The following is a 26,196-nucleotide window of genomic DNA, read 5'->3' on the forward strand; positions in this document are numbered from 1 at the left end:
AGCTGCAAAACAGCCGAATTCAGCCCAAAAAGAGACCCAAAACAGCCAAAAATAGCCCCGAAAAAGAGGAAAATTGCTCCAAAACTGAGGAAATTGCTCCAAAACCAGCTGAATTCAACCCGAAAATAGCCCCAAAACAGGAAAACAGCTGCAAAACAGCCGAATTCAGCCCAAAAAGAGACCCAAACCAGCCAAAAATAGCCCCAAAACAGAGGAAAATTGCTCCAAAACAGGCAAATTCAGCCAAAAAATAGCCGAAAATAGCCCCCAAACAGGAAAATAGATGCAAAACAGCTGAATTCAGCTCCAAAAGAGACCCAAAACAGCCGAAAATAGCCCCAAAACAGAGGAAAATAGCTCCAAAAAAAGCTGAATTCAGCCCAAAAATAGCCTAATATAGCCCCCGAACAGAGAATAGCCCCAAAACAGCAGAATTCAGCCCAAAAAGAGACCCAAAACTAACAAAAATAGCCCCAAAACTGAGGAAAATAGACGAAAATCGCCCCAAAAGAGGATAATAGCTGCAAAACAGCTGAATTCAGACCAGAAAGAGACCCAAAACAGCCAAAAATAGCCCCAAAATAGCCGGAAATAGCCCCAAAACAGAGGAAAATAGCTCCAAAAGAGCCAAATTCAGGCCAAAAAGAGACCCAAACCAGCCGAAAATAGCTCCCAAAACCACTCAAATCACCCAAATTACACCAAACCCCCCCCATTTCCCCCTCAAATCACCACAAATCACCCCAATCCTCCCCAAATCACCCCAATCCTCCCCAAACCACTCAAATCCCCCCAAAATCACCCAAATCACCCCAAATCCCCCAAAATGCCCCCATATCCCCCAAAATGACCACAAATCCCCCAAAAATCACCCAAATCACGCCAAAATCACCCCCAAATCCCCCCAAAATCACCCAAATCACCCCAAATCTGCCCAAAATCACCCAAATCCCCCCAAATCACCCAAATCCCCCCAATTCACCCCAAATCCCCCCAATCATCCCAAATCCCCCCCAAATCAACCAAATCTCCCCAAATCCCCCCAAATCCCTCCAAATCACCCCAAATACCCCAAAATCACCTGAATCCCGCCAAATCACCCAAATCACCCCCAAATCCCTCCAAAATCCGCCCAAATCCCCCCAAAATCCCCCCCAAATCGCCCAAAATCCCTCCAAATCACCCCAAATACCCCAAAATCACCTGAATACCCCCAAATCACGCAAATCACCCAAAATCCCCCCAAATCCCCCCCAAATCCCCCAAATTCACCCAAATCACCCCAAAATCCTCCCAAATCCCCCAAAATAACCCCATATTCCCCCAAATCCCCCAAAATGACCCCAAATCCCCCAAATCACCCCAAAATCACCCAAAATCACCCAAAATCACCACCAAATCACCCAAATGCCGCCAATTCACCCCAAATCCCCCAAAATCACCCCAAATCCCCCCAAGATCACTCAAATCACCCCAAATACCCCCAAATCCCCCAAAATCCCCCCCAAAATCCCCCCAAAAATCCCCCCAAAATCCCCCAAAATCACCCAAAATCACCCCCCAAAATCACCCAAATCCCCCCAACTCCCCCCAAAATCCCCCCAAAATCCCCCCAAATCCCCCCAAAATCACCCCAAAATCCCTCCCAAATCCCCAAAAATCCCCCCAAATCCCCCCAAAATTCCCCCAAAATCCCCCCAAAATCCCCCCAAAATCCCCCAAACCCCCCCAAATCCCCCAAAATCACCCCAAAATCCCCCAAATCCCCCCAACTCCCCCCAAAATTCCCCCAAAAGCCCCCCAAAATCCCCCCAAAATCCCCCAACCCCCCCAAATCCCCCAAAATCCCCCCAAAATCCCCCAAATCCCCCCAAAATCCCCCCCAAATCCCCCCAAAATCCCCCAAACCCCCCCAAATCCCCCAAAATCACCCAAAAATCCCCCCAAAATCCCCCAAATCCCCCCAAACCCCCCAAAATCCCCCAAAAATCCCCCAAAAATCCCCCCCAAACCCCCCAAAATCCACCAACAATCCCCCAAAATCGCCCCAAATCCCCCCCAAATCCCCCAAAAATCCCCCAAATCCCCCAAATCCGCCCAACTCCCCCCCAACCCGCCCCATAGGTGATCATGGTGACCGGGGACCACCCCATCACGGCCAAGGCCATCGCCAAGGGGGTCGGGATCATCTCCGAGGGCAACGAGACCGTGGAGGACATCGCGGCGCGGCTCAACATCCCCGTCAGCCAGGTCAACCCCCGGTGCGTGCTATGGGGCGCTATGGGGCGCTATGGGGCGCTGTGGGGCGCTGGGGGGCTCTATGGGTGCCATAGGGCACTACGGGGGCTCTATGGGCTGCTGTGGGCGTTACAGGGTGCTATGGAGTGCAGTGGGTGCTATGGGGTGCTATGGGGCTCTATGGGTGCCATAGGGCACTATGGGGTGCTGTGGGTGCTATGGGGTGCTATGGGGCTCTATGGGTGCCATAGTGCACTATGGGGTGCTGTGGGTGCTATGGGGTGCTATGGGGTTCTATGGGTGCCATAGGGCACTAGGGGGCTCTATGAGCTGCTGTGGGCGCTATGGGTTGCTGTGGGGCTCTATGGGTGCCATAGGGCACTATGGGGCTCTATGGGCTGCTGTGGGTGCTATGGGTTGCCGTGGGGCTCTATGGGGCACTATGGGGCGCTGTGGGGCTCTATGGGTGCCATAGGGCACTATGGGGCTCTATGGGCTGCTGTGGGTGCTATGGGTTGCCGTGGGGCTCTATGGGTGCCATAGGGCACTAGGGGGCTCTATGAGCTGCTGTGGGTGCTATGGGGCTCTATGGGTGCCATAGGGCACTATGGGGCGCTGTGGGCGTTACGGGGAGCTATGGAGCGCAGTGGGTGCTATGGGGCGCTGTGGGGCTCTATGGGTGCCATAGGGCACTATGGGGCGCTTTGGGGAGCTATGGGACGCTGTGGGGTGCTATGGGTGCCATAGGGCACTATGGGGCGCTATGGGGCGCTGTGGGGCGCTGTGGGGCTCTATGGGTGCCATAGGGCACTATGGGGCTCTATGGGCTGCTGTGGGTGCTATGGGTTGCCGTGGGGCTCTATGGGGCACTATGGGGCGCTGTGGGGCTCTATGGGTGCCATAGGGCACTATGGGGCTCTATGGGCTGCTGTGGGTGCTATGGGTTGCCGTGGGGCTCTATGGGTGCCATAGGGCACTAGGGGGCTCTATGAGCTGCTGTGGGTGCTATGGGGCTCTATGGGTGCCATAGGGCACTATGGGGCGCTGTGGGCGTTACGGGGAGCTATGGAGCGCAGTGGGTGCTATGGGGCGCTGTGGGGCTCTATGGGTGCCATAGGGCACTATGGGGCGCTTTGGGGAGCTATGGGACGCTGTGGGGTGCTATGGGTGCCATAGGGCACTATGGGGCGCTATGGGGCGCTGTGGGGCGCTGTGGGGCTCTATGGGTGCCATAGGGCACTATGGGGCTCTATGGGCTGCTGTGGGTGCTATGGGTTGCCGTGGGGCTCTATGGGTGCCATAGGGCACTAGGGGGCTCTATGAGCTGCTGTGGGTGCTATGGGGCTCTATGGGTGCCATAGGGCACTATGGGGCGCTGTGGGCGTTACGGGGAGCTATGGCACGCAGTGGGTGCTATGGGGTGCTATGGGGCTCTATGGGTGCCATAGAGCACTAGGGGGCGCTGTGGGCGTTACAGGGCGCTATGGGGCGCTGTGGGGCTCTATGGGTGCCATAGGGCACTATGGGGCACTGTGGGTGTTATGGAGCGCTGTGGGTGCTATGGGGTGCTATGGGGCTCTATGGGTGCCATAGGGCACCATGGGCGCTATGGGGCACTATTGAGCACTATGGGGCGCTGTGGGGCTCTATGGGTGCCATAGGGCACTAGGGGGCTCTATGAGCTGCTGTGGGTGCTATGGGGCTCTATGGGTGCCATAGGGCACTATGGGGCGCTGTGGGCGTTACGGGGAGCTATGGAGCGCAGTGGGTTCTATGGGGCGCTGTGGGGCTCTATGGGTGCCATAGGGCACTATGGGGCGCTTTGGGGCGCTATGGGACGCTGTGGGGTGCTATGGGTGCCATAGGGCACTATGGGGTGCTATGGGGCGCTGTGGGGCTCTGTGGGGCTCTATGGGTGCCATAGGGCACTAGGGGGCTCTATGAGCTGCTGTGGGTGCTATGTGGTGCCGTGGGGCTCTATGGGTGCCATAGGGCACTATGGGGCTCTATGGGCTGCTGTGGGCGTTACAGGGTGCTATGGAGTGCAGTGGGTGCTATGGGGTGCTATGGGGCTCTATGGGTGCCATAGGGCACCATGGGCGCTGTGGGGCACTATGGGGCGCTATGGGGCTCTATGGGTGCCATAGGGCACTATGAGGCGCTATGGGGCGCTGTGGGGCGCTGTGGGGCTCTATGGGTGCCATAGCGCACTAGGGGGCTCTATGAGCTGCTGTGGGTGCTATGGGGTGCCGTGGGTGCTATGGGGTGCTATGGGGCTCTATGGGTGCCATAGGGCACTATGGGGCTCTATGAGCTTCTGTGGGTGCTATGGGGTGCCGTGGGTGCTATGGGGTGCTATGGGGCTCTATGGGTGCCATAGGGCACTATGGGGCGCTGTGGGTGCTATGGGGTGCTATGGGGCTCTATGGGTGCCATAGGGCACCATGGGCGCTGTGGGGCACTATGGGGCGCTATGGGGCGCTATGGGGCTCTATGGGTGCCATAGGGCACTATGGGGCGCTATGGGGCGCTGTGGAGCTCTGTGGGGCTCTATGGGTGCCATAGGGCACTAATGGGCTCTATGGGCTGCTGTGGGTGCTATGGGGTGCCGTGGGGCTCTATGGGTGCCATAGGGCAGTATGGGGCGCTATGGGGCGCTGTGGGGCGCTGTGGGGCTCTATGGGTGCCATAGGGCACTACGGGGGCTCTATGGGCTGCTGTGGGCGTTACAGGGTGCTATGGAGTGCAGTGGGTGCTATGGGGTGCTATGGGGCTCTATGGGTGCCATAGGGCACCATGGGCGCTGTGGGGCACTATGGGGCGCTATGGGGCTCTATGGGTGCCATAGGGCGCTATGGGGCGCTATGGGGCGCTGTGGGGCGCTGTGGGAATCTATGGGTGCCATAGGGCACTATGGGGCTCTATGGGCTGCTGTGGGTGCTATGTGGTGCCGTGGGGCTCTATGGGTGTCATAGGGCACTATGGGGCGCTATGGGGCGCTGTGGGGCGCTGTGGGAATCTATGGGTGCCATAGGGCACTATGGGGCTCTATGGGCTGCTGTGGGTGCTATGGGGTGCCGTGGGGCTCTATGGGTGCCATAGGGCACTATGGGGCGCTGTGGGCGTTACGGGGAGCTATGGCGCGCAGTGGGTGCTATGGGGTGCTATGGGAATCTATGGGTGCCATAGAGCACTAGGGGGCGCTGTGGGCGTTACAGGGCGCTATGGGGCGCTGTGGGGCTCTATGGGTGCCATAGGGCTCTATGGGGCGCTGTGGGTGTTATGGAGCACTGTAGGTGCTATGGGGTGCTATGGGGCTCTATGGGTGCCATAGGGCACCATGGGCGCTATGGGGCACTATTGAGCACTATGGGGCGCTGTGGGGCTCTATGGGTGCCGTAGGGCACTATGGGGCTCTATGGGCTGCTGTGGGTGCTATGGGTTGCCGTGGGGCTCTATGGGTGCCATAGGGCACTAGGGGGCTCTATGAGCTGCTGTGGGTGCTATGGGGCTCTATGGGTGCCATAGGGCACTATGGGGCGCTATGGGGCGCTGTGGGGCACTGTGGGGCTCTATGGGTGCCATAGGGCACTATGGGGCGCTATGGGCTGCTGTGGGGCACTGTGGGGCTCTATGGGTGCCATAGGGCACTAGGGGGCGCTATGGGCTGCTGTGGGTGCTATGGGTTGCCGTGGGGCTCTATGGGTGCCATAGGGCACTAGGGGGCTCTATGAGCTGCTGTGGGTGCTATGGGGCGCTGTGGGCGTTACGGGGAGCTATGGAGCGCAGTGGGTGCTATGGGGCGCTGTGGGGCTCTATGGGTGCCATAGGGCACTATGGGGCACTGTGGGTGTTATGGAGCGCTGTGGGTGCTATGGGGTGCTATGGGGCTCTATGGGTGCCATAGGGCACCATGGGCGCTATGGGGCACTATGGGGCGCTATGGGGCTCTATGGGCGCCATAGGGCACTATGGGGCTCTATGGGCTGCGGTGGGTGCTATGGGGTGCTGTGGGGCTCTATGGGTGCCATAGGGCACTAGGGGGCTCTATGAGCTGCTGTGGGTGCTATGGGGTGCTATGGGGCTCTATGGGTGCCATAGGGCACTATGGGGCACTGTGGGCGTTACGGGGAGCTATGGAGCGCAGTGGGTGCTATGGGGTGCTATGGGGCTCTACGGGTGCCATAGGGCACCATGGGCGCTATGGGCTGCTGTGGGTTCTATGGGGTGCTATGGGGTGCTAGGAGCATCTATGGGAGCCACAGGGCACTATGGGGCACTGTGGGGTGCTATGGAGTGCTATGGGTGCCATAGGGCACTATGTGGTGATGTGGGGTGCTATGGGGCGCTATGGGGCGCTATGGGGCTCTATGGGCGCCATAGGGCACTATGGGGCTCTATGGGCTGCTGTGGGTGCTATGGGGTGCTGTGGGGCTCTATAGGTGCCATAGGGCACTAGGGGGCTCTATGAGCTGCTGTGGGTGCTATGGGGCTCTATGGGTGCCATAGGGCACTATGGGGCGCTGTGGGCGTTACGGGGAGCTATGGAGCGCAGTGGGTGCTATGGGGTGCTATGGGGCTCTATGGGTGCCATAGGGCACTATGGGGCGCTGTGGGTGTTATGGAGCGTTGTGGGTGCTATGGGGTGCTATGGGGCTCTACGGGTGCCATAGGACACTATGGGGCGCTTTGGGGCACTATGAGGCGCTGTGGGGTGCTATGGGTGCCGTAGGGCACTGTGGTTCACTATGGGGTGCTATGGGGCTCTATGGGCACCATATGGCACTATGGGGCTCTATGGGCTGCTGTGGGAGCTATGGGGTGCTGTGGGTGCTATGGGTTGCTAGTGGCGCTATAGGCGCTATGGGGCGCTATGGAGCGCTGTAGGCGCTATAGGGTGCTATGAGGCACTATGGGGCGCTATAGGTACTATTTGGCTCTATGGGGCGCTCTGGAGCACTGTGGTCGCTATGGGGTGCTATGGGGTGCTATAGGGTGCTGTGGGGCGCTATGGGACTATGTGGCGCTATGAGGCGCTACGGAGTGCAGTGGTTGCTATGGGGTGCTACGTGGTGCTATGGGTCTCTATGGGCACTATGGGGTGCTATGGGGCGCTATGGGCACTATAGGGGGGATATGGGGTGCTATGGGGCGGATGTAGGAGGTTATGTGGGATTGGGGCTGCTATGGAGGGGGAATTGGGGGTGATGGATAGGTGCTAGGGAGGATTTAGGGGGATATGGGGCGCTATGGGGGGGATTTTGGGGGCTCCCCAGTGCATTTTGGGTTGTCCCTATGGATTTTGGGTTATCCCTATGGATTTTGGCTCATCCCTATGGATTCTGGGTTATCCCTATGGATGTTGTGGTATCCCTATGGATTTGGGGATTATCCCTATGGATTTCAGGGGTTTCCCTAGAGATTCGGGGTATCCCTATGGGTTTTGTGGTAGCCCTATGGATTTCGGGGTATCCCGATGGATTTCGGGGTTTTCCCTATGGGTTTTGGGGGTATCCCTATGGATTTCAAGGTTTCCCTATGGATTTCAGGGTATCCCTATGGCGTTCAGGGTTTTCCCTATGGATTTTGGGGGTATCCCTATGGATTTTGGGGTTTTCCCTATGGATTTTGGGGGTTTCCCTGTGGTTTTTGAGGTTTCCCTTTGGATTTTGGGGTATCCCTATGGATTTCAGGGTTGTCCCTATAGATTCAGGATATTCCTATGGATTTCGGGGGTTTCCCCTATAGATTCAGGATATTCCTATGGATTTTTGGGGTTTCCCTATGGATTTTGGGGGTATCCCTATGGATTTCAGGGTTGTCCCTATGGATTTGGGGGTTTTCCCTATGGATTTGGGGGTTTTCCCTATGGATTTTGGGGGTATCCCGATGGATTTCAGGGTTTTCCCTATGGATTTTGGGGGCATCCCTATGGATTTGGGGGTTTTCCCTATGGATTTCAGGGTATCTCTATGGATTTCAGGGTTGTCCCTATGGATCTGGGGGTTTTCCCTATGGATTTTGGGGGTATCCCTATGGATTTGGGGGTTTTCCCTATAGATTTCAGGGTATCCCTATGTATTTCGGGCTTTTCCCTATGGATTTTGGGGGTATCCCTATGGATTTCGGGGTTTCCTCTGTGGATTTTGTGGTATCCCTATGGATTTCAAGGTTTCCCTATGGAATTCAGGGTTTTCCCTATGGATTTTGGGGGTATCCCTATGGATTTTGGGGTTTTCCCTATGGATTTGGGGGTTTCCCCTATGGGTTTTGAGGTTTCCCTATGGATTTGACGGGTATCCCTGTGGATTTTGGGGTTTTCCCTATGGATTTTGGGGTATCCCTATGGATTTTGGGGTTTTCCCTATGGATTTGAGGGGTATCCCTATGGATTTTTGAGGTTTCCCTATGGATTTTGGGGTTTTCCCTATAGATCTGGGGGTTTTCCCTATGGATCCATGGGTGCTGACCCCCCCCTTTCCCCTTCGCCCCCGGTCCCCAAAGGGACGCCAAGGCCTGCGTGATCCACGGCACGGACCTGAAGGACATGAGCTCGGAGCAGATCGATGAGATCCTGCAGAACCACACCGAGATCGTCTTCGCACGCACGTCCCCGCAGCAGAAACTCATCATCGTCGAGGGCTGCCAGAGACAGGTGAGGGGGAACGTGAAACACACCAAAAACACCCCAAAAACACCAAAAAACACCTCCAAAACACCCCCAAAACACCCAAAAACACCCAAAAACACCAAAAAACACCCAAAAACACCCAAAAAAAAACAAAACACCCAAAAACACCCCAAAACACCCCAAAAACCACCCAAAACAGCCCAAAAACACCCCAAAACACCCCAAAAACCACCCAAAACAGCCAAAAAACACCCCAAAACACCCCAAAAACACCCAAAAACACCCCCAAAACACCCAAAAACACCCCCAAGAAACAAAAAACACCCCAAAACCACCAAAAAACACCCCAAAAACACCCAAAAAACACCCAAAAACACACCAAAACCACCCCGAAAACACCCCAAAAAACACCCCCAAAACACCCAGAAACACCCCAAAAACACCCCAAAACACACCAAAACCACCCCGAAAACACCCCAAAACACAGAAAAAACACCCGAAAACACCAAAAAAACACCCCGAAAACAACCCCAAAACTCCCCAAAACCACCCCGAAAACACCCAAAGACACCCCAAAAACACCCCCAAAACACCCAAAAAACACCCAAAAACACCCAAAAACACCCAAAAAACACACCAAAACCACCCCGAAAACACCCCAAAACACCGCAAAACACCCAAAAAACAACCCCAAAACACCCCAAAACACCCAAAACCACCCCAAAACCACCCCCAAAACAACCTAAAACACACCAAAAACACCCCAAACCACACCGAAACACCCAAAAACGCCCCAAAACTCCCCAAAAGGACCCCGAGAACAGCCAAAACTAACCTAAAATGCACCAAAACCAACCTAAAACACACCAAAACCACCAAAACCGCCCCAAACCACCCTAAAACACACCAAATAAAACATAAAACACACCAAAACACCCAAAGCCACCACAAAACGCCCCCAAAACACACGAAAACACCCCCAAAAAACCTAAAACACACCAAAAACAACCTAAAACACCCCAAAACCAACAGGAAACACCCCCAAAACAACTGAAAACACCCCCAAACCACCCGAAAACACCCCAAAACAACCTAAAATACACCAAAAACAACCTAAAACACCCCAAAACCAACAGGAAACACCCCCAAAACAACTGAAAACACCCCAAAGTCACCCGAAAACACCCCAAAACACCCCAAAACAACATAAAAAACACCAAAACCAACCTAAAACTCACCCAAAACAACCTAAAACACCCCAAAACACCTCAAAGCACCCAAACCATCTGAAAACACCCCAAAGCCAACCTAAAATGCACCAAAATACCCCAAAATGCAAAAAAAGACCTGAAAACACCCCAAAAACAACTTAGAACATTAAAAAACAGCCTAAAACGTGCCAAAAACAACCTAAAACACCCCAAAAGGCCAAAAAAAAACCCCTCAAAACAAAACAACAACCTAAAACATGCCAAACCCACCCAGAAACACCCCAAAAACACCCCCAAAAAAAAACCTAACACCCCAAAAGCAACCTAAAGCACACCAAAACCACACGAAAATAACCCTAAACCACCCGAAAACACCCCCAAAACAACCTAAAACACAAAAAAACCACACGAAAACAACTAAAAACAACTCTAAACCATGCTTAACCACCCCGAAACAGAAAAAAACACACCAAAACCACCCTGAAAGACCCCAAAACCACCCTAAAACACCCTGAAACACCCCCAAAACAGCCTAAAACACCCCAAAACCACCCTGGAACACCCCCAAACCAACCTAAAACACAGCAAAACCACCCAAAACCACCTCAAAAACAGCCAAAACCACAGCAGAATCTCAAAAAAGAAACCCAAAACCAACCTAAACCACCCTAAAACAATTTGAAAACACCCAAAACCAGCCGAAAACACCCCCAAAATTACCCCAAACCACCCCAAAACCACAAAAACCACCCAAAACTTACCCGAAAACACCCCAAAACCACAAAAAAACACCCAAAACTTACCCGAAAACACCCCAAAATCACAAAAAACACCCAAAACCACCCGAAAACACCCGAAAACACCCCAAAACCACAAAAAACACCCAAAACTTTCCCGAAAACACCACAAAACAACAAAAACCACCCAAAACTTACCCGAAAACACCCCAAAACCACAAAAAACACCCAAAACCACCCGAAACACCCCGAAACCACACCCCAAAACCACAAAAAACACCCAAAAAACACCCCGAAAACACCCCAAAACCACAAAAAACACCCAAACCAGCCCGAAAACACCCCAAAACCAGAAAAAACACCCAAAACTTACCCGAAAACACCCCAAAACCACAAAAAACACCCAAAACTTACCCGAAAACACCCCAAAACCACAAAAAACACCCAAACCAGCCCGAAAACACCCCAAAACCACAAAAAACACCCAAAACTTTCCCGAAAAAAAACCAAAACCACAAAAAACACCCAAACCAGCCCGAAAACACCCCAAAACCACAAAAAACACCCAAAACTTACCCGAAAACACCCCAAAACCACAAAAAACACCCAAAACTTACCCGAAAACACCCCAAAACCACAAAAAACACCCAAAACTTACCCGAAAACACCCCAAAACCACAAAAAACACCCAAAACTTACCCGAAAACACCCCAAAACCGCAAAAAACACCCAAACCAGCCCGAAAACACCCCAAAACCACAAAAAAACACCCAAACCAGCCCGAAAACACCCCAAAACCACAAAAAACACCCAAACCAGCCCGAAAACACCCCAAAACCACAAAAAACACCCAAAACTTACCCGAAGACACCCCAAAACCACAAAAAACACCCAAAACTTACCCGAAAACACCCCAAAACCACAAAAAACACCCAAACCAGCCCGAAAACACCCCAAAACCACAAAAAACACCCAAAACTTTCCCGAAAACACCCCAAAACCACAAAAAACACCCAAAACTTTCCCGAAAACACCCCAAAACCACAAAAAACACCCAAACCAGCCCGAAAACACACAAAACACGCTAAAATACCCCTAAAAAACCCTAAAACACGCAAAACCACCCCAAAACCACAAAAAAGGCCTAAAACACCCCAAAACACAAAACCACCTTAAACCACCCCCAAACCCCATAGAACACAAGAAATCCACCAAAAAGCACCCCAAAACAACAAAAAAAAACACACTAAAACACGAAAAGCCGCAAAAAACACCCTGAAACACAAAACCACCCTAAAACACCCCAAAACCACCCAGAAAATACCATAAAACACCCCAAAACCCTCCAAACCCCCAAAACACCCTAAAACACCCTAAACCCATGAAAGAACACCCTAAAACCACCTCAAAACACCCTCAAACACCCCAAAACATCCCCAAAAACACACAAAAAACACCCAAAAAAAAACCAAAACCAACAAAACACCCTAAAACACCCCAAATCACCCCCAAAACCAGACAAGAACCCCCAAAGCCACCCCAAAACCACCAAGGAATGCCTAAAATCACCCCAAAAATGCCAAAACCACCTCAAACCACTGAGAAAAAAACAAGAAAACACCCCAAAATCACCCAAAACCCCCCGAAAACACCCCAAAACACCGAATAACCACCCCAAAATCACCCCAAAGCCCCCCAGGAACCCCCAAAACCAGCCCAAGCAGCGTCTCCGGAGGCCGTAGAGATGCTCAAATATGACCCCAAACCACCCAAAAAACACCTAAAACCACCCCAAAAAACACTTAAACCACCCCAAAACCACCTAAAACACCCCAAAACCACTTAAAACACCCCAAAACCATCCAAAAACTACCCCAAAACCACCCCAAAACCACCCCAAAGACCCCTCCATCAAAACCAGCCCAAAGAGCATCTCCAGTGGCAACGGACAACACCAAATACAGCCCCCCAAAAAACCCAAATCCACCCCAAAACCACCCCAAATGGTCCCCACATCCCCATCACCATGGAGATGGTACCCAAGGTGCCACCACGATGAGGATGCTCCCCACATCCCCATCACCATGGAGATGGTACCCAAGGTGCCACCACAATGGGGATGCTCCCCACATCCCCATCACCATGGAGATGGTACCCAAGGTGCCACCACAATGGGGATGCTCCCCACATCCCCATCACCATGGAGATGGTACCCAAGGTGCCACCACGATGAGGATGCTCCCCATCACCATGGAGATGGTACCCAAGGTGCCACCACGATGAGGATGCTCCCCATCACCATGGAGATGGTACCCAAGGTGCCACCACGATGGGGATGCTCCCCACCTCCCCATCACCATGGAGATGGTACCCCAGGTGCCACCACAATGGGGATGCTCCCCACATCCCCATCACCATGGAGATGGTACCCAAGGTGCCACCATGATGAGGATGCTCCCCACATCCCCATCACCATGGAGATGGTACCCAAGGTACCACCACAATGAGGATGCTCCCCACATCCCCATCACCATGGAGATGGAGATGGTACCCAAGGTGCCACCACGATGAGGATGCTCCCCATCACCATGGAGATGGTACCCAAGTTGCCACCACAATGGGGATGCTCCCCACATCCCCATCACCCACCACAATGGGGATGCTCCCCACATCCCCATCACCATGGAGATGGTACCCAAGGTGCCACCAGAATGCTCCCCACATCACCATGGGATGCTCCCCACATCCCCATCACCATGGAGATGGTACCCAAGGTGCCACCACAATGGGGATGCTCCCCACATCCCCATCACCATGGAGATGGTACCCAAGGTGCCACCACGATGAGGATGCTCCCCACATCCCCATCACCATGGAGATGGTACCCAAGGTGCCACCACGATGAGGATGCTCCCCAAATCCCCATCACCATGGAGATGGTACCCAAGGTGCCACCATGATGAGGATGCTCCCCACATCCCCATCACCATGGAGATGGTCCCCAAGGTACCACCACAATGAGGATGCTCCCCACATCCCCATCACCATGGAGATGGTACCCAAGGTGCCACCACATGGAGATGGAGGATGCCACCACTCCCCACATCCCCATCACCATGGAGATGGTACCCAAGGTGCCACCACGATGATGGGATGCTGCCACCCCCACATCCCCATCACCATGGAGATGGTACCCAAGGTGCCACCACGATGAGGATGCTCCCCACATCCCCATCACCATGGAGATGGTACCCAAGGTGCCACCACGATGAGGATGCTCCCCACATCCCCATCACCATGGAGATGGTACCCAAGGTGCCACCACGATGGGGATGCTCCCCACATCCCCATCACCATGGAGATGGTACCCAAGGTGCCACCACGATGAGGATGCTCCCCACATCCCCATCACCATGGAGATGGTACCCAAGGTGCCACCACGATGAGGATGCATCCCCATCACCATGGAGATGGTACCCAAGGTACCACCACGATGAGGATGCTCCCCACTCCCCCCCATGGAGACCCCCACATCCCCGTCCCCCCCTAGGGCGCCATCGTGGCGGTGACGGGCGACGGCGTCAACGACTCGCCGGCGTTGAAGAAGGCCGACATCGGCGTGGCCATGGGCATCGCCGGCTCCGACGTCTCCAAGCAAGCGGCCGACATGATCCTATTGGACGACAACTTCGCCTCCATCGTCACCGGCGTGGAGGAAGGTTCGTGTGGGACCCATAGGGGCATCGCTATGGGGAGAAGGGAATAAAGGGGGGGGGGGGGATGGATACATACACCCCAATGGTGACCATCCCCGTGTCTTCAGGCCGCCTGATCTTTGACAACCTCAAGAAGTCCATTGCCTACACCTTGACCAGCAACATCCCCGAGATCACCCCCTTCCTCCTCTTCATCATGGCCAACATCCCCCTGCCCCTGGGGACCATCACCATCCTCTGCATCGACCTGGGCACCGACATGGTGAGGTTGGGGGGGGACGGGGGGGAAACCCCACTGTTAGGAGCACCCCAAAAGCTTTGGGGACCCCCAAAGTTCCTCCCTATGGGGCCCAGGACCTCCAAATCCCCCATGGTGGGACCCCCAAGAACCTCCCTATAGGGATGCTATGGAGGGCAATAGGGTGCAAATGGGATGCAGTGGGGCACCATGGGATGCTATGGGGACACCACGACCCACATAAAGGGGGGGACCCCCTTTTAGGAGCACCCCCAAAGCTATGGGGACCCCCAAGATCCCCCTATGTGTGATGCTATAGGGCAATATGGGGTGCTATGGAGGGCAATAGGGTGCAAATGGGACGCAGTGGGGTACCATGGGATGCTATGGGGATGCTATGGGGACACCACGACCCACATAAAGAGGGGGACCCCTCTTAGGAGCACCCCCAAAGCTTTGGGGACCCCAAAGTTCCTCCCTATGGGGCCCAGAAACTCCCAATCCCCCATGGAGGGGCCCCCAAGAACCTCCCTATAGGGATGCTATGGAAGGCTATAGGGTGCAAATGGGATGCAGTGGGGTACCATGGGATGCTATGGGGACACCACGACCCACATAAAGGGGGGGAACCCCTTTTAGGAGCACCCCCAAAGCTTTGGGGACCCCCAAGATCCCCCTATGAGTGATGCTATAGGGCAATATGGGGTGCTATGGAGGGCAATAGGGTGCAAATGGGACGCAGTGGGGTACCATGGGATGCTATGGGGATGCTATGGGGACACCACGACCCACATAAAGGGGGGGGGAACCCCTTTTAGGAGCACCCCCAAACCTTGGGGACCCCCCTAGGGGTGCCCATGTGGGGTGCCCCCCACATTGTGTCGTGTGTGTCCCCCCCCCCAGGTCCCTGCTATCTCATTGGCCTATGAGGCAGCCGAAAGCGATATCATGAAGCGGCAGCCCCGGAACCCCCGCTCGGACAAGCTGGTGAATGAACGGCTCATCAGCATGGCCTACGGGCAGATCGGTGAGCTATCGCGATAGTGGGAGGGGCCGCGGAGGAGTGGGGGGGCGAGATGTCGCGGTATAGGGGGCGATACGGGGGAGAAAGGGTGCGATATGGGGGAGAAAGGGTGCGATATGGGGGGGGAAGTGAGATATCGGGATATAGGAGGCGATATGGGGGAGAAAGGGTGCGATATGGGGGAGAAAGGGTGCGATATGGGGGAGAAAGGGTGCGATATGGGGGGGGAAGTGAGATATCGGGATATAGGAGGCGATATGGGGGAGAAAGGGTGCGATATGGGGGAGAAAGGGTGCGATATGGGGGAGAAAGGGTGCGATATGGGGGGAAGTGAGATATCGGGATATAGGAGGCGATATGGGGGAGAAAGGGTGCGATATGGGGAGGGGGAAGTGAGATATCGGGATATAGGAGGCGATATGGGGGAGAAAGGGTGCGATATGGGGAGGGGGAAGTGAGATATTGGGATATAGGAGGCGATATGGGGGAGAAAGGGTGCGATATGGGGGAGAAAGGGTGCGATATGGGGAGGGGGAAGTGAGATATCGGGATATAGGAGGCGATATGGGGGAGAAAGGGTGCGATATGGGGGAGAAAGGGTGCGATATGGGGAGGGGGAAGCGAGATATCGGGATATAGGAGGCGATATGGGGCAGAAAGGGTGCGATATGGGGGAAGTGAGATATCGGGATATAGGAGGCAATATCGGGGTTGAGATATGGGGGGAAGGTTGCGATTTGGGGGTTCAGAGGTGCAATAAGGGGAAAGCGAGATATCAGGACATCGCAGGCGGTATTGTGATATAGGAGGCGATATGGGGGAAGGGGTGTGATATGGAGGGGAGCAAGATACGGGGATATAGGAAGAGATATAGGGGTTCAGGGGTGTGATATGAGGGGGGGGAGTGGTGCGATATCGGGATATAGGAGGTGATATCAGGATATAGGACGCGATATAAGGGTTCAGGGGTGCGATATGGGGGTTCAGGGCCGCAATATGAGGGTTCAGGGGTGCGATATAGGGCTTGAGGGGTGCAATATGGGGGTTCAGGGGTGCGATATGGGGGTTCAGGGTCGCGATATGGGGGTTCAGGGCCACGATATGGGGGTTCAGGGCCGCGATATGGTGGTTCAGGGGTGCGATATGGGGGTTCAGTGCCGCGATATGGGGGTTCAGGCCCGCGATATGGGGGTTCAGGCCCGCGATATGGGGGTTCAGGGCCGCGATATAGGGGTTCAGGGGTGCGATATGGGTGTTCAGGGGTGCGATATGGGGGTTCAGGGCCGCGATATGGGGGTTCAGGGGTGCGATATGGGGGTTCAGGGCCGCAATATGAGGGTTCAGGGGTGCGATATAGGGCTTGAGGGGTGCAATATGGGGGTTCAGGGGTGCGATATGGGGGTTCAGTGCCGCGATATGGGGGTTCAGGGGTGCGATATGGGGGTTCAGGCCCGCGATATGGGGGTTCAGGGGCGCGATATGGGGGTTCAGGCCCGCGATAGGGGGGTTCAGGGGTGCGATATGGGGGTTCAGGGCCGCAATATGAGGGTTCAGGGGTGCGATATAGGGCTTGAGGGGTGCAATATGGGGGTTCAGGGGGGCGATATGGGGGTTCAGGCCCGCGATATGGGGGTTCAGGGGAGCGATATGGGGGTTCAGGGCCGCGATATGGTGGTTCAGGGGTGCGATATGGGGGTTCAGTGCCGCGATATGGGGGTTCAGGGGTGCGATATGGGGGTTCAGGCCCGCGATATGGGGGTTCAGGGCCGCGATATGGGGGTTCAGGGCCGCGATATAGGGGTTCAGGCCCGCGATATGGGGGTTCAGGGCCGCCATAGGGTCCTGAAGTAACGGGGCAACCCCAAAAGATGAAGGAGAGACCCCAATATCCCAGGGAAGGAGCAGCATCCTGCATCCCTGAGCATCCCATGGGGTCGCTATGGGGAATATGTGGGTCCTGTGGGTCGGGGGGGAGCCTGAGCCCCACTTTTCGCCCCACATTCCCTAGGGATGATCCAGGCACTTGGGGGGTTCTTCGCCTACTTCGTGATCCTGGCGGAAAACGGGTTCCTTCCCTCCCGCCTCGTCGGGATCCGCCTGCGCTGGGACGACCGCACCGTCAACGACCTGGAGGACTCCTACGGGCAGCAGTGGGTCAGTGCCCCATAGCGCGCCCCATAGCGCGCCCCATAGCATGCCCTATTACAGCGCCCCATAGAGCACTATTCAGCGTAGAGCGTTCCACAGTGTCACCACAGCGCCCCATTGCCCTCCATTGAGCCCTGTAGTGCCCTATAGCACGTAGAGCACCCCATAGTGTCACCACAGTGCCCCATAGTGCCCCATAGCGCCCCATAGCATGCCCTATTACAGCGCCCCATAGAGCACTATTCAGCGTAGAGCGATCCGGAGCGTCACCACAGTGCCCCATTGCCCTCCATTAAGCCCTGTAGTGCCCTATAGCACGTAGAGTGCCCCATAGTGCCCCATAGCGCGCCCCATAGCATGCCCTATTACAGCTCCCCATAGAGCACTATTCAGCGTAGAGCGATCCGGAGTGTCACCACAGCGCCCCATTGCCCTCCATGGAGCCCTGTAGTGCCCTATAGCACGTAGAGTGCCCCATAGTGCCCCATAGCGCGCCCCATAGCATGCCCTATTACAGCGCCCCATAGAGCACTATTCACCGTAGAGTGCTCCGTAGTGTCACCACAGTGCCCCATTGCCCTCCATTGCACTCCGTAGTGCCCTATAGCACGTAGAGCACCCCATAGTGTCACCACAGTGCCCCATAGTGCCCCATAGCGCCCCATAGCGCGCCCCATAGCGAGCCCGATCAGAGCGCCCCATAGAGAACTATTCACCGTAGAGCGTTCCATAGTGTCACCACAGTGCCCCATTGCCCTTCATTGCACCCCGTTGTGCCCTATAGCACGTAGAGTGCCCCATAGTGCCCCATAGCGCGCCCCATAGCATGCCCTATTACAGCGCCCCATAGAGCACTACTCAGCGTAGAGCGATCCGGAGCGTCACCGCAGCGCCCCATTGCCCTCTATTGAGCCCCGTAGTGCCCTATAGCACATAGAGCACCCCATAGTGTCACCACAGTGCCCCATAGTGCCCCATAGCGCCCCATAGCATGCCCTATTACAGCGCCCCATAGAGCACTATTCAGCGTAGAGCGATCCGGAGCGTCACCACAGTGCCCCATTGCCCTCCATTGAGCCCTGTAGTGCCCTATAGCACGTAGAGTGCCCCATAGTGCCCCATAGCGCCCCATAGCATGCCCTATTACAGCGCCCCATAGAGCACTATTCAGCGTAGAGCGATCCGGAGCGTCACCACAGTGCCCCATTGCCCTCCATTGAGCCCTGTAGTGCCCTATAGCACGTAGAGTGCCCCATAGTGCCCCATAGCACGCCCCATAGCGCGCCCCATAGCACGCCCCATAGCATGCCCTATTACAGCGCCCCATAGAGCACTATTCAGCGTAGAGCGATCCGGAGCGTCACCACAGTGCCCCATTGCCCTCCATTGAGCCCTGTAGTGCCCTATAGCACGTAGAGTGCCCCATAGTGCCCCATAGCACGCCCCATAGCGCGCCCCATAGCACGCCCCATAGCATGCCCTATTACAGCGCCCCATAGAGCACTATTCAGCGTAGAGCGATCCGGAGCGTCACCACAGTGCCCCATTGCCCTCCATTGCGCCCCATAGTGCCCTATAGCACATGGAGCACCCCATAGTGTCACCACAGCGCCCCATAGCGCGCCCCATAGAGAGCGTGATCAGAGCGCCCCATAGAGCACTATTCAGCATAGAGCGCTCCATAGTGTCACCATAGCGCCCCATAGCGTTCAATAGTGCCCTATAGCACGGAGCACCCCATAGTGTCACCAGTGCCCCATAGCGTTCAATAGTGCCCCATTGCCCTCCATTGCACCCCATAGTGCCCTATAGCACATGGAGCACCCCATAGTGTCACCATAGCGCGCCCCATAACGCGCCCTATTAGAGCGCCCCATAGAACCCTATTCCCCATAGAGCCCCCCATAGTGTCACCACAGCGCCCCATAGCGTTCAATAGTGCCCCCTTGCGCCCCATAGTGCCCTATAGCATCCCCATAGCACCCACTGCACCCGATAGCGTTCCATTGTGCCCCATTGCGTCCCATTGCCCTCCATTGCGCCCCATAGCATCCCCATTGAGGCAGGGCACAGCCTGAGGGCTGAGCACCCCACAGACCCCATAGAAGCCCCATAGCACCCCCTTTGCCCCCTATAGCACCCCATAGAATCCACACTGTAGCAGTGGGGCAGTCAGGGAGGGCTCAGCACCCCATAACACCCCATTGTATCTCCATAGCAACCTCATCGCACCCCATAGCACCCCATAGAACCCTATAGCACCCCATTGCCCCCTATAGCACCCCATTGCCCTATAGCATTCCATAGCACCCCATTGCACCCCATAGCACCCCATTGCACCCCATAGCACCCTATTGCCCCATAGCATTCCATAGCACCCCATTGCACCCCATAGCACCACTATTGCCCTATAGCATTCCATAGCACCCCATTGCACCCCATAGCACCCCATTGCACCCCATAGCACCCTATTGCCCTATAGCATTCCATAGCACCCCATTGCACCCCATAGCACCCTATTGCCCCATAGCATTCCATAGCACCCCATTGCACCCCATAGCACCCCTATTGCCCTATAGCATTCCACAGCACCCCATTGCACCCCATAGCACCTCATTGCCTTCCATAGCACCCCTATTGCCCTATAGCATTCCATAGCACCCCATTGCACCCCATAGCACCACTATTGCCCTATAGCATTCCATAGCACCCCATTGCACCCCATAACACCACTATTGACCTATAGCATTCCATAGCACCCCATTGCACCCCATAGCACCCCATTGCCTTCCATAGCACCCCTATTGCCCTATAGCATTCCATAGCACCCCATTGCACCCCATAGCACCCCATTGCACCCCATAGCACCCTATTGCCCTATAGCATTCCATAGCACCCCATTGCACCCCATAGCACCACTATTGCCCTATAGCATTCCATAGCACCCCATTGCACCCCATAGCACCCCATTGCACCCCATAGCACCCTATTGCCCTATAGCATTCCATAGCACCCCATTGCACCCCATAGCACCCTATTGCCCCATAGCATTCCATAGCACCCCATTGCACCCCATAGCACCCCTATTGCCCTATAGCATTCCACAGCACCCCATTGCACCCCATAGCACCCCATTGCCTTCCATAGCACCCCTATTGCCCTATAGCATTCCATAGCACCCCATTGCACCCCATAGCACCCCTATTGGCCTATAGCATTCCATAGCACCCCATTGCACCCCATAGCACCCCTATTGCCCTATAGCATTCCATAGCACCCCTTTGCACCCCATAGCACCCCTATTGCCCTATAGCATTCCATAGCACCCCATTGCACCCCATAGCACCCCATTGCCTTCCATAGCACCCATATTACCCTATAGCATTCCATAGCACCCCATTGCACCCCATAGCACCCTATTGCCCTATAGCATTCCATAGAACCCCTTTGCACCCCATAGCACCCCTATTGCCCTATAGCATTCCATAGCACCCCATTGCACCCCATAGCACCCCTATTGCCCTATAGCATTCCATAGCACCCCATTGCACCCCATAGCACCCCTATTGCCCTATAGCATTCCATAGCACCCCATTGCACCCCATGGCACCCCTATTACGCCATTGCACCCCATAGCACCCCTATTACCCCATTGCACCACATAGCACCCCATTGCCCCCCATAGCACCCTATTGCCCTCCATAGCACCCCTATTGCTCTATAGCATTCCACAGCATCCCATTGCACCCCATAGCACCCCTATTGCCCTATAGCATTCCACAGCACCCCATTGCACCCCATAGCACCCCTATTACCCTATTGCACCCCATAGCACCCTATTGCCCTATAGCATTCCATAGCACCCCATTGCACCCCATAGCACCCTATTGCCCCATAGCATTCCATAGCACCCCATTGCACCCCATAGCACCCCTATTGCCCTATAGCATTCCACAGCACCCCATTGCACCCCATAGCACCCCATTGCCTTCCATAGCACCCCTATTGCCCTATAGCATTCCATAGCACCCCATTGCACCCCATAGCACCCCTATTGGCCTATAGCATTCCATAGCACCCCATTGCACCCCATAGCACCCCTATTGCCCTATAGCATTCCATAGCACCCCTTTGCACCCCATAGCAACCCTATTGCCCTATAGCATTCCACAGCACCCCATTGCACCACATAGCACCCCTATTACCCTATTGCACCCCATAGCACCCTATTGCCCTATAGCATTCCATAGCACCCCATTGCACCCCATAGCCCCCCTTTTGCCCTATAGCATTCCACAGCACCCCATTGCACCACATAGCACCCCTATTACCCCATTGCACCCCATAGCACCCCATTGCACCCCATAGCACCCCTTTTGCCCTATAGCATTCCATAGCACCCCATTGCACCCCATAGCACCCCTATTGCCCTATAGCATTCCACAGCACCCCATTGCACCCCATAGCACCCCTATTGCCCTATAGCATTCCATAGCACCCCATTGCACCCCATAGCACCCCTATTGCCCTATAGCATTCCATAGCACCCCATTGCACCCCATAGCACCCCTATTGCCCTATAGCATTCCATAGCACCCCATAGCACCCCATAGCACCCTATTGCCCTATAGCATTCCACAGCACCCCATTGCACCACATAGCACCCATATTACCCTATTGCACCCCATAGCACCACTATTACACTATAGCATTCCATAGCACCCCATTGCACCCCATAGCACCCCTATTACACTATAGCATTCCATAGCACCCCATTGCACCCCATAGCACCCTATTGCCCTATAGCATTCCACAGCACCCCATTGCACCACATAGCACCCATATTACCCTATTGCACCTCATAGCACCCTATTGCCCTATAGCATTCCATAGCACCCCATTGCACCCCATAGCACCCCTATTACACTATAGCATTCCATAGCACCCCATTGCACCCCATAGCACCCCATTACCCCATTGCACCCCATAGCACCTTATTGCCCTATAGCATCCCATAGCACCCCATTGCACCCCATAGCGCCCCATAGCACCCTATTGCCCTCTAGCATTCCATCGCACCCCATAGCACCCCATAGCACCCCATTGCAGCAGTGCACCCCATAGCACCCCACTACCCATAATGGTATCTCAGCCCCCCATTCCCCCCCCCTTATAGCAACCCTTACCCTATACACCCCAATAGAGGGACACCCTATAGGGGGGTGTTTTTGGGGTGCCTCTGACGTCATTTCCGGGGTGTCCCCCCCCCACCCCAGACCTATGAGCAGCGCAAGGTGGTGGAGTTCACGTGCCACACGGCTTTCTTCGTCAGCATCGTGGTGGTGCAATGGGCAGACCTCATCATCTGCAAGACCCGGCGCAACTCCGTCTTCCAGCAGGGCATGAAGTAAGGGGGGGACCCCCAAAATTCGAGGGGGGGACCCCCAAAATTCGAGGGGACCCCCAAAAATTCAAGGGGACCCCAAAAAGTTTGGGGGGGGAGGGAAAAAAACCGAGGGAAATAGCATCCTGTATCCCTGAGCATCCTATGGGGTGGTGGTACCCAAGGGGGGAGCAGCATCCTGTATCCCTGAGCATCCTATGGGGTTGTGGTACCCAAGGAGGGAGCAGCATCCTGCATCCCTGAGCATCCTATGGGGTTGTGGTACCCAAGGAGGGAGCAGCATCCTGTGCCCCATAGCATCCTATGGGGTTTTGATACCCAAGGAGGAAGCAGCATCCTGTGCCCCATAGCATCCTATGGGGTTGTGGTACCCAAGGAGGAAGCGGCATCCTGTGCCCCATAGCATCCTATGGGGTTGTGGTACCCAAGGAGAGAGCAGCATCCTGTGCCCCATAGCATCCTAGGGGGTTGTGGTACCCAAGGAAAGAGCAGCATCCTGTGCCCCATAGCATCCTATGGGGTGGTGGTACCCAAGGAGGGAGCAGCATCCTGTGCCCCATAGCATCCTATGGGGTTGTGGTACCCTAGGAAGGAGCAGCATCCTGTGCCCCATAGCATCCTATGGGGTGGTGGTACCCAAGGAGAGAGCAGCATCCTCTGCCCCATAGCATCCTATGGGGTGGTGGTACCCAAGGGGGAAGCAGCATCCTGTGCCCCATAGCATCCTATGGGGTGGTGGTACCCAAGGAAGGAGCAGCATCCTGTGCCCCATAGCATCCTATGGGGTTGTGGTACCCAAGGAGAGAGCAGCATCCTGTGCCCCATAGCATCCTATGGGGTTGTGGTACCCAAAGAGGGAGCAGCATCCTGTGCCCCATAGCATCCTATGGGGTTGTGGTACCCAAGGAAGGAGCAGCATCCTGTGCCCCATAGCATCCTATGGGGTGGTGCTACCCAAGGAAGGAGCAGCATCCTGTGCCCCATAGCATCCTATGGGGTTGTGGTACCCAAGGAGGGAGCGGCATCCTGTGCCCCATAGCATCCTATGGGGTGGTGGTACCCAAGGAGAGAGCAGCATCCTGTGCCCCATAGCATCCTATGGGGTTGTGGTACCCAAGGGGGAAGCAGCATCCTGTGCCCCATAGCATCCTATGGGGTTGTGGTACCCAAGGGGGGAGCGGCATCCTGCATCTCTGAGCATCCTATGGGGTGGTGGTACCCAAGGAGGGAGCAGCATCCTGTGCCCCATAGCATCCTATGGGGTGGTGGTACCCAAGGAGGGAGCAGCATCCTGTGCCCCATAGGATCCTATGGGGTTGTGGTACCCAAGGAGGGAGCAGCATCCTGTGCCCCATAGCATCCTATGGGGTGGTGGTACCCAAGGAAGGAGCAGCATCCTGTGCCCCATAGCATCCTATGGGGCTGTGGTACCCAAGGAAGCAGCAGCATCCTGTGCCCCATAGCATCCTATGGGGTTGTGGTACCCAAGGAGAGAGCAGCATCCTGTGCCCCATAGCATCCTATGGGGTTGTGGTACCCAAGGAGAGAGCAGCATCCTGTGCCCCATAGCATCCTATGGGGTGGTGGTACCCAAAGAGGGAGCAGCATCCTGTGCCCCATAGCATCCTATGGGGTTGTGGTACCCAAGGGGGAAGCAGCATCCTGTGCCCCATAGCATCCTATGGGGCTGTGGTACCCAAGGAGAGAGCAGCATCCTGTGCCCCATAGCATCCTATGGGGTTGTGGTACCCAAGGAAGCAGCAGCATCCTGTGCCCCATAGCATCCTATGGGGTTGTGGTACCCAAGGAGGGAGCAGCATCCTGTGCCCCATAGCATCCTATGGGGTTGTGGTACCCAAGGAAGGAGCAGCATCCTGTGCCCCATAGCATCCTATGGGGTGGTGGTACCCAAGGAAGCAGCAGCATCCTGTGCCCCATAGCATCCTATGGGGCTGTGGTCCCCAAGGAAGCAGCAGCATCCCGCATCCCTGAGCATCCTTTTGCTGGTGGTACCCAAGGAAGCAGCAGCCTCCTGCATCCCTGGAGATGCTTTATGGGGGTCTCTCGATATTGGGGGGCACAGGGGGGTGTCGGAGGGGGGCCGGGGTTGGTTGGGGGGCTGTGGCTTTGGGGGTGATGCTCTTTGTGACCCCCACTTTTTTTTTAGGAACAAGATCCTCATTTTTGGGCTCTTTGAGGAGACGGCATTGGCCGCTTTCCTCTCCTATTGCCCTGGCATGGACGTGGCTCTGCGCATGTACCCCCTCAAGTAAGGGGGGGGACCCCACTTTTGGGGGGCTATGGGGGGCTATGGGGCGTCTATGGGGCATCTATGGGGTCTATGGGGGGCTATGGGGCGTCTATGGGGTTCTATGGGGTCCTAAAGGGGGGAGCAGCATCCTTCGTCCCTGAGCATCCTCTGGGTAGTGGTACCCAAGGAGGGGGGCTTGGGGGTCCTGGGAGGGGGTCTATGGGGCAGCTATGGGGCGTCTATGGGGGTCTATGGGGGGCTATGGGGGGCTATGGGGCGTCTATGGGGTTCTATGGGGTCCAAAGTTGGGGAGCAGAATCCTTTGTCCCTGAGCATCCTCTGGGTAGTGGTACCCAAGGGGGAGGGTTGGGGGTCCTGGGAGGGGGTCTATGGGGCAGCTATGGGGCGTCTATGGGGGTCTATGGGGGGCTATGGGGGGCTATGGGGCGTCTATGGGGTTCTAAGGGGGGGAGCAGCATCCTTCATCCCTGAGCATCCTCTGGGTAGTGGTACCCAAGGGGGAGGGTTGGGGGTCCTGGGAGGGGGTCTATGGGGCGGCTATGGGGGGCTATGGGGCGTCTATGGGGTTCTAAGGGGG

At 55.5% G+C, this 26,196-nt stretch overlaps 1 protein-coding gene and 1 long non-coding RNA gene across 3 annotated transcripts in view; both read left to right on the plus strand.

Annotated features, from left to right (window-relative positions):
- LOC130605074 (sodium/potassium-transporting ATPase subunit alpha-3) overlaps nucleotides 1-25,642 on the plus strand; it is a 45,215-nt gene extending 19,573 nt beyond the window's left edge. For both annotated transcript variants that reach the window (XM_057420226.1, XM_057420225.1), the window contains exons 8-15: nucleotides 2,125-2,261; nucleotides 8,743-8,893; nucleotides 14,368-14,536; nucleotides 14,641-14,795; nucleotides 15,675-15,798; nucleotides 17,804-17,949; nucleotides 23,220-23,350; nucleotides 25,515-25,642. In XM_057420226.1, coding sequence (XP_057276209.1) covers nucleotides 2,125-2,261; nucleotides 8,743-8,893; nucleotides 14,368-14,536; nucleotides 14,641-14,795; nucleotides 15,675-15,798; nucleotides 17,804-17,949; nucleotides 23,220-23,350; nucleotides 25,515-25,620 — 1,119 coding nt within the window. In that variant the 3' untranslated portion in view covers nucleotides 25,621-25,642. The remainder of the gene's footprint in view (nucleotides 1-2,124; nucleotides 2,262-8,742; nucleotides 8,894-14,367; nucleotides 14,537-14,640; nucleotides 14,796-15,674; nucleotides 15,799-17,803; nucleotides 17,950-23,219; nucleotides 23,351-25,514) is intronic.
- On the plus strand, nucleotides 2,980-5,817 carry LOC130605075 (uncharacterized). Its single transcript, XR_008973608.1, has 3 exons — nucleotides 2,980-3,035; nucleotides 3,415-3,464; nucleotides 5,767-5,817. It is a non-coding gene; the product is annotated as an uncharacterized LOC130605075 (long non-coding RNA).
- Nucleotides 25,643-26,196: the final 554 nt, after the last annotated feature.

The sequence above is a fragment of the Pezoporus wallicus genome, unplaced genomic scaffold (genome assembly GCF_028554395.1).
Source record: "Pezoporus wallicus isolate ANWC-B61680 ecotype Strahan unplaced genomic scaffold, APGP_CSIRO_Pwel_v1 contig_12018, whole genome shotgun sequence".
Taxonomy (NCBI): Eukaryota; Metazoa; Chordata; class Aves; order Psittaciformes; family Psittacidae; genus Pezoporus; species Pezoporus wallicus.